The sequence below is a fragment of the Mobula hypostoma genome, chromosome 8, assembly GCF_963921235.1.
Source record: "Mobula hypostoma chromosome 8, sMobHyp1.1, whole genome shotgun sequence".
Taxonomy (NCBI): domain Eukaryota; kingdom Metazoa; phylum Chordata; class Chondrichthyes; order Myliobatiformes; family Myliobatidae; genus Mobula; species Mobula hypostoma.
The window spans coordinates 158,977,835-158,987,284 of NC_086104.1; the positions used below are offsets into that span (position 1 = coordinate 158,977,835).

Here is a 9,450-nt window from a genome sequence, read left to right on the forward strand (position 1 = left end):
AACTTCCCATTCCTCACTAGCGTGAATTGTAGGCAATCTCCACTTTCTCATTAATACCCCCTTTTCAAAATAATATCCAACTGGTGCTTTTCCAGTTTCACTATCTGGAAGAGCTTGTTCTTTTAATTTAGCTATCTCAGGATCCCTACCCTGCTCTGCTATCATCTCCTTCCGAGATAAAGACAAATCTTCCTGATCAGACTTACCATCAAAATCCTGATCAAATAAGGTAGGTAAGAAAGTTTCTGATACATCCTCAAAATTCATATCTTGATTTGAACTGTCATGGGTAACAACCTCATTCTTTACATCAGTCTTTTTAGCCATAGCTCTTGTTACAACACAGGAAGAATCTGTGTTAGAATCCCTCTGTGGTTTCTCAGAATTTGAACTTATTGTCAAATGCACTTCAGGAAAAACTTGTCCACCTGCTAAATCATTCCCTAACAAAAGAGAAACATCATTCACAGGTAAACTGGATTGTAGTCCTACTTTAACAACCCCTGTAACTAATCCTGACCTTAAATTTACTCTATGTAAATGTACTGGCATAAGGGCAGTCCCTACTCCTCTTATATAATTTACCTCACCAATGTCAGACTCATCATTAAACCTTAACACACTATCTAATATTAGTGATTGTGAAGCTCCAGTATCTCTAAGTATCCTTATTGGTACTGCATTGGATCCTTCTTTCAAGGATACAAATCCTTCTGTTATAAAAGCCTCATATCCCTTCTTAACTTGGTCAGACTCTGTCACATCTTCATTAATATTTTCTAAACCCTGTAGCTTTACGGGGTTTCCAATATGCTGCACACAAGCACCTGGGGCCACTTCTTTCTCTTTCCGTTTCAATCGGAAGCAGTTAGCCACTAGATGTCCAGGTTTCTTACAATAATTACATATAATACCAAAATGTCTTTCCTTCACATGTCTCTCTTCATCCTTACTTTTCTCACTAACTTCAGATTTAATTTCTGATTTACCTTGACTCTCTGTGCTAGTTCTCCTTGTAAAAAAATTTACCTGGAGAAAATTTATTCTTGAATATTAAAACATACTCATCAGCCAATTTAGCAATCTCCTGCAATGTAGTAGTGCCCCGTTCATTTAAGTACGTTCTTACTTCAACAGGAATGCTTCTTTTAAATTCCTCCTGCAAAATCAGCTCTTTCAATTTATTATACTCCCCATTCACATTCTTAGAGGAAACCCATCTCTCAAAACATACAGATTTCTCATAAGCAAATTCCACATAAGTTTTTTCCACCAATTTCTTTAAACTTCTAAATCTTTCTCTATACGCTTCTGGAACCATCCCGTATGCTTTTAATATATTCTCTTTAACAATATCATAATCCAATGCTTGCTCAGCATTGAAAGTTGTATAAACTTGTTGTGCCTCGCCTTTAATTACACTTTGTAACATCACTGGCCATTGGTCCTTCGGCCACTTTAAATTCACTGCAACTGTTTCGAAATGCTGAAAATATGCATCCACATCAGCTTCATTAAATGGAGGAGCCAAAACAACCTCACGACTAGCAATAAATTGTTTTGTAGAACCAGAAGACTGATTCCTGGACCTTATTTTCTCCATCTCTAGCTCAAATTTCCTCTGGTTTTCAGCTTCTCTTTCTCTCATTTCCACTTTAAATCTTTCAAACTTTAACTGTTCAAGATGCAACTGCATTTCCAGATTACTCATTGGAAACTTATCTAACACATCCTCCTCAAAACATTCCAAATTAATGTAATGTTCAGCGATTTTCCTTTGTATGAAAACCTTGGTAGAATTTCTTGTAATTCCTTTAATATCCAACTTCTTAGCAATCTCCAATACCGCAGGTTTTCTCGCATTCTCTAAAAATCCCGAGTCAGGCGTCTTCAAAAACTCGTCAATATCCATTGTTGCCGAATACAACACACACACCAATCAAACCAAAAAAAATCGGGTATTCCCTTTTACCAAATCAAAATGGCAATTTCCAGCACTTAAACTCAAAATCGGAACATATCACGGCCGAGCCCCCACAAAATTATGTTACGTAACTGGCAACAATGAGTATTAATCGAGACTGGATTTATAAAAACAACCGAACATTTATCCAAGATATCCTGAAGTGGGAGGGTGAGGAGCCAGAGGTCGTGGTACATATAGGTACCAATGACATAGGTAGGAAAAGGGATGAGGTCCTGAAAGAAGAATATAGGGAGCTAGGAAGGGAGTTGAGAAAAAGGACCGCAAAGGTAGTAATCTCGGGATTACTGCCTGTGCCACGCGACAGTGAGAGTAGGAATGCGATGAGCTGGAGGATAAATGCGTGGCTGAGGGATTGGAGCAGGGGGCAGGGATTCAAGTTTTTGGATCATTGGGACCTCTTTTGGCGCCGGCGTGACCTGTACAAAAAGGACGGGTTACACTTGAATCCTAGGGGGACCAATATCCTGGCAGGGAGATTAGCGGGGGCTACTGAGGTGACTTTAAACTAGAATGGTTGGGGGGTGGGAATCAAATTAAAGAGGCTAGGCGTGAGGAGGTTAGTTCACAACAGAGGGATGGGAACCAGTGCAGAGAGACAGAGGGGTGTAAAGTGAGCGTAGAAGCAAAAAGTACAAAGGAGAAAAGTAAAAGTGGCAGGCCGACAAATCCAGGGCAAGCATTAAAAAGGGCCACTTTTCAACATAATTGTACAAGGGCTAAGAGAGTTGTAAAAGAGCGCCTGAAGGCTTTATGTGTCAATGCAAGGAGCATTCGTAATAAGGTGGATGAATTGAAAGTGCAGATTGTTATTAATGATTATGATATAGTTGGGATCACAGAGACATGGCTCCAGGGCGACCAGGGATGGGAGCTCAACGTTCAGGGATATTCAATATTCAGGAGGGATAGACATGAAGGAAGGGGAGGTGGGGTGGCGTTGCTGGTTAAAGGAGAGATTAACGCAATAGAAAGGAAGGACATAAGCCGGGAAGATGTGGAATCGATATGGGTAGAGCTGCGTAACACTAAGGGGCAGAAGACGCTGGTGGGAGTTGTGTACAGGCCACCTAACAGTAGTAGTGAGGTCGGAGATGGTATTAAACAGGAAATTAGAAATGTGTGCAATAAAGGAACAGCAGTTATAATGGGTGACTTCAATCTACATGTAGACTGGGTGAACCAAATTGGTAAAGGTGCTGAGGAAGAGGGTTTCTTGGAATGTATGCGGGATGGTTTTTTGAACCAACATGTCGAGGAACCAACTAGAGAGCAGGCTATTCTGGACTGGGTTTTGAGCAATGAGGAAGGGTTAATTAGCGATCTTGTCGTGAGAGGCCCCTTGGGTAAGAGTGACCATAATATGGTGGAATTCTTCATTAACATGGAGAGTGACATAGTTAATTCAGAAACAAAGGTTCTGAACTTAAAGAGGGATAACTTTGAAGGTATGAGACGTGAATTAGCTAAGATAGACTGGCAAATGACACTTAAAGGATTGACGGTGGATCTGCAATGGCAAGCATTTAAAGGTTGCATGGATGAACTACAACAATTGTTCATCCCAGTTTGGCAAAAGAATAAATCAAGGAAGGTAGTGCACCCGTGGCTGACAAGAGAAATTAGGGATAGTATCAATTCCAAAGAAGTAGCATACAAATTAGCCAGAGAAAGTGGCTCACCTGAGGACTGGGAGAAATTCAGAGTTCACCAGTTATTGAAAGTGGGCATGCAGGTACAGCAGGCGGTGAAAAAGGCGAATGGTATGCTGGCATTTATAGCGAGAGGATTCGAGTACAGGAGCAGGGAGGTACTACTGCAGTTGTACAAGGCCTTGGTGAGACCACACCTGGAGTATTGTGTGCAGTTTTGGTCCCCTAATCTGAGGAAAGACATCCTTGCCATAGAGGGAGTACAAAGAAGGTTCACCAGATTGATTCCTGGGATGGCAGGACTTTCATATGAAGAAAGACTGGATGAACTGGGCTTGTACTCGTTGGAATTTAGAAGATTGAGGGGGGATCTGATTGAAACGTATAAAATCCTAAAGGGATTGGACAGGCTAGATGCAGGAAGATTGTTCCCGATGTTGGGGAAGTCCAGAACAAGGGGCCACAGTTTGAGGATAAAGGGGGAGCCTTTTCGGACCGAGATGAGGAAAAACTTCTTCACACAGAGAGTGGTGAATCTGTGGAATTCTCTGCCACAGCAAACTGTTGAGGCCAGTTCATTGGCTATCTTTAAGAGGGAGTTAGATATGGCCCTTGTGGCTACAGGGGTCAGGGGGTATGGAGGGAAGGCTGGGTTCTGAGTTGGATGATCAGCCATGATCATAATAAATGGCGGTGCAGGCTCGAAGGGCCGAATGGCCTACTCCTGCACCTATTTTCTATGTTTCTATGTTTATTAAACACATATAAGCGATAAGGGAAAAAAAGGAAAACTTAAACCGGAGGTTAAACAGGTACGCAGCCTTTCATCAACTCCACTCGGCTCTGGCTCTTAAAGAGTTAAATGTGGAAACAGTCCTTAAAGCGATACAGTCAGATATAGTTCTTAAAGCGATAACTTCAAAAGTCCAACAGTTTTACACGTTCAATTGGGAGAGACTTCTCTGGAGAACGATTTCTTCACCGACGCACCTTTACTGCCGGTTCTGTCCGCAGGATTCCCGATGCCGAAAATAAACAGTTTAAGTCGACCGACCTTAAATTCCTTTTAGAGAGAGAGCCTTTTTGCATGAACTCATTGTGCTTTTACAAGAGTTATCTCAATGCAGGTTCTCTTCAACGAAGACTTAATAAGGTCGATCCTTTATTAAACTGCCAAACCGATGCCGACTTCTCTCGATCCTTCAATTCTATGAATTCTTCACTCTCCCTTCAAAACTGTCGGAATTGAGTAAATTGGCACTTCCAGCCACAAATTTCCAGTTCAATAATACAAATCTTTTAAGAGAACGCACCTTCTGATTTAAAAATGAAACTGCGTCACAAAAACAAACACGCACCAGAAACGGAGGCACAACACGTTCTACCTGGAAATCTACAAACTCAAAAAAACCCCACTGCGTCACCTGAGTCGACCCTTATATAGTCATGGGGGGGGGGCACGTCATCACGTGACCTCACATCGGCGGGAAAATCACATCAGGTGACCTCCAAAAGACCATAGAAATTACAGCACAGAAACAGGCCTTTTGGCCCTTCTTGGCTGTGCTGAACCATTTTCTGCCTAGTCCCACTGACCTGCACACGGACCATATCCCTCCATACACCTCCCATCCATGTATCTGTCCAATTTATTCTTAAATGTTAAAAAAGAACCCGCATTTACCACCTCATCTGGCAGCTCATTCCATACTCCCACCACTCTCTGTGTGAAGAAGCCCCCCCTAATGTTCCCTTTAAACTTTTCCCCCCTCACCCTTAACCCATGTCCTCTGGTTTTTTTCTCCCCTTGCCTCAATGGAAAAAGCCTGCTTGCATTCACTCTATCTATACCCATCATAATTTTATATACCTCTATCAAATCTCCGCTCATTCTTCTACGCTCCAGGGAATAAAGTCCTAACCTATTCAACCTTTCTCTGTAACTGAGTTTCTCAAGTCCCGGCAACATCCTTGTAAACCTTCTCTGCACTCTTTCAACCTTATTTATATCCTTCCTGTAATTTGGTGACCAAAACTGAACACAATACTCCAGATTCGGCCTCACCAATGCCTTATACAACCTCATCATAACATTCCAGCTCTTATACTCAATACTTTGATTAATAAAGGCCAATGTACCGAAAGCTCTCTTTATGACCCTATCTGCCTGTGACGCCACTTTTAGGGAATTTTGTATCTGTATTCCCAGATCCCTCTGTTCTACTGCACTCCTCAGTGCCTTACCATTAACCCGGTATGTTCTACCTTGGTTTGTCCTTCCAACGTGCAATACCTCACACTTGTCTGTATTAAATTCCATCTGCCATTTTTCAGCTCATTTTTCCATCTGGTCCAAGTCCCTCTGCAGGCTCTGAAAACCTTCCTCACTGTCTACTACACCTCCAATCTTTGTATCATCAGCAAATTTGCTGATCCAATTTACCACATTATCATCCAGATCATTGATATAGATGACAAATAACAATGGACCCAGCACTGATCCCTGTGGCACACCACTAGTCACAGGCCTCCACTCAGAGAAGCAATTCTCTACTACCACTCTTTGGCTTCTTCCATTGAGCCAATGTCTAATCCAATTTACCACCTCTCCATGTATACCTAGCGACTGAATTTTCCTAACTAACCTCCCATGCGGGACCTTGTCAAAGGCCTTACTGAAGTCCATGTAGACAATATCCACTGCCTTCCCTTCATCCACTTTCCTGATAACCTCCTCGAAAAATTCCAATAGATTGGTCAAACATGACCTACCATGCACAAAGCCATGTTGACTCTCCCTAATAAGTCCCTGTCTATCCAAATGCTTGTAGATTCTGTCTCTTAGTACTCCCTCCAATAACTTACTTACTACCGACATTAAACTTACTGGCCTATAATTTCCCGGGTTACTTTTCAATCCTTTTTTAAACAACGGAACAACATGAGCCACTCTCCAATCCTCCGGCACCTCACCCGTAGACAGCGACATTTTAAATATTTCTGCCAGGGCCCCCGCAATTTCAACACTAGTCTCCTTCAAGGTCCGAGGGAACACCCTGTCAGGTCCCGGGGATTTATCCACTTTAATTTTCCTCAAGACAGCAAACACCTCCTCCTTTTCAATCTGTACAGTTTCCATGATCTCACTACTTGATTCCCTTAATTCCATAGACTTCATGCCAGTTTCCTTAGTAAATACAGAAGCAAAAAACCTATTTAAGGTCTCCCCCATTTCCTTTGGTTCCGCACATAGCTGACCACTCTGATCTTCAAGAGGACCAATTTTATCCCTTACAATCCTTTTGCTCTTAATATACCTGTAAAAGCTCTTTGGATTATCCGTCACTCTGACTGCCAAGGCAACCTCATGTCTTCTTTTAGCCCTCCTGATTTCTTTCTTATTTTCTTGCACTTATTATACTCCTCAAGCACCTGATTTACTCCCTGTTTCCTATACATTTCATACAACTCCCTCTTCTATCAGAGTTGCAATATCCCTTGAGAACCAAGGTTCCTTATTCCTATTCACTTTTCATTACAGCATTCTCAAAAAAAACAGATCTCCTTGAGCATGTAACACATGTTGCTGACTTTTGAACACAGAGCAGAGGCTTAGGCTTTGCCCTGTCCTCTTAATTCCCCCACATCCTTGTCCCTAAACCCTAAGCTGACCCATAACTCCACTCTCTGTCCCCAAAACCATCCATACGAATCTAAAAAATAGTGACCTTGATAGAGACAGCGGCTTAGCACCATCTTGGTCAGTCGAACACCATAGCCAAGTTGCACTAAATGTCTGAGTTCCTTCACAATAGTTAAACACTTCTTGTACTCTCAGGACACTGTAGCCAATTAATTAAATTCAAGACTTGTTATCATACAGGAAATGTGGTCAGATTGCACACTTGACATCCCAGAAAGAGGGACGAAATGAAACATTTCCAGGCTGCTTTTTGGATGTATGTTGGCTGGGATGCAGAGGATAACATACTTGCTCTAACTGATTTCCACAAGATGTGTTTGTGATTGTCATTTGCGTGCCTTGCCTTGTAACCTCTATTCTGAAAGATACCACCTCCAAGAATGCAGAGCTCCCTCAGGGTGATCGCCTGCTTGCCTGGGGTTTCGAAAGATTTTATGAACTCGAGTATCAGCATTTTCCCTTTGAAGGGCTCCTGCTGCTGGCAAAGATTTCTGCTTCACCTAATGGAACTTTACAAACTGACTCTGGGAACGTGTTGTGATGGCACTGTGCTTGCAGAGAGAGGTCTGAGATGGGGGGATTGTCTTCACTCTGCACCCCTGGTTTCGTGCCATGTAACTGGGAAGTAGTGGGTGAGGAAAAGGTACAGGACGGTCAATGTGGAAGGATGGTCAGGGTGGGGATCTCTTCAGCACCTGAGCCCTTCCACCACAGGATGCTCTGAAACTCCTCTTTTCCTTGTAGATTGAAGTGGGGGCCACCAGCGTGCGGGTTGGAAGCGTCATATTTGGTGAACGGACGTACCTCAATAAACCGGGCTCCAACAACGAGGCAGACAAGCCTGGGACAACAACAGGAGGAATGGTTGCCAAAATGTCTTGAGCTATTGGACAGAGGGAAAGGTGGGGGTGGGATTGGGAAAGTCTTGCTTCGAATCCACTGCCCGAATTGAGTCTTTCACCGCAAACCTCCCAGTATTTGAATAATTTGTTCTGAAGACATTGGTCTGAGAGATTTTTCCTGCTGTCAATGGATGTAAATATAATTGTGATTGTCGTGCTCCTTTCCAGCTGGAACCCCATGATCGCAGTAGTGTAGTGATTGTTACTCTGATTACACCTATAGTATTGGAGCAGATAGGAGGGACATCATTTGACATCTCTCCTATTAATTCCCTCTGGAAACATTTCAAGTGTTCATCCAATCCCTTTTAAAAAGTTATTAAATCTCTCAACAGTACTTCCAGTCAGCACCCTCTAGCCTTGTCTAACTATCATTTCACATAGTCTTATACAGTCACGCAGGCCACACTGATTATCAAACACCCACTTCCGTTGATCCCTCCTCAGCTCCACAGAACGGTTTTAATCCCAGCCTCTGGCACTGTCTGTGGAATTTGCACGTTCTCCCTGAGACTGCATGGTTTTCCTCCCACTTGGAATATTGTATCCTAAAGAAGGGTCTCGGTTTGAAACGTCGAACGTTTGTTCATTTCCATAGATGCTGCCTGACCTGCTGAGTTCCTGCAGCATCTTGTGTGCGTTGATATTGTGTTGCAGTTCTGGTCGCCTTGTTACAGGAGCGATGTGGAAGATTTGGAGATGGTGCAGAGGAGATTTACCAGAATGCTGCCTGGATTAGAGAGCATGTTTTATGAGAAGAGGTTGAGTTAGGTAGGGCTTTTCTTCTTGGAGTGAAGGAGGATGAGAGGTGACTTGATAGAGGCAGACAGGATGATAAGAGGCAGAGACGGAGTGGATAACTAGAGACGCAAACAACAGGAATTCTGCAGATGCTGGAAATTCAAGCAACACACATCAAAGTTGCTGGTGAACGCAGCAGGCCAGGCAGCATCTCTAAGAAGAGGTACAGTCGACGTTTCAGTCCGAGACCCTTCGTCAGGACTAACTGAAGGAAGAGTTAGTAAGAGATTTGAAAATGGGAGGGGGAGGGGGAGATCCAGAATGATAGGAGAAGACAAGAGGGGGAGGGATGGAGCCAAGAGCTGGACAGGTGATTGGCAAAGGGGATATGAGAGGATCATGGGACAGGAGGTCCGGGAAGAAAGACAAAGGTGGGGGGGGGACCCAGAGGATGGGCAAGGGGTATAG

The 9,450-nt window shown here is 43.2% G+C and overlaps 1 protein-coding gene across 2 annotated transcripts in view; it reads left to right on the forward strand.

The window, feature by feature from the left end:
- plpbp (pyridoxal phosphate binding protein) overlaps window positions 1-9,178 on the forward strand; it is a 46,445-nt gene extending 37,267 nt beyond the window's left edge. For both annotated transcript variants that reach the window (XM_063055352.1, XM_063055353.1), the window contains one exon: window positions 8,084-9,178. In XM_063055352.1, coding sequence (XP_062911422.1) covers window positions 8,084-8,221 — 138 coding nt within the window. In that variant the 3' untranslated portion in view covers window positions 8,222-9,178. The remainder of the gene's footprint in view (window positions 1-8,083) is intronic.
- Window positions 9,179-9,450: the final 272 nt, after the last annotated feature.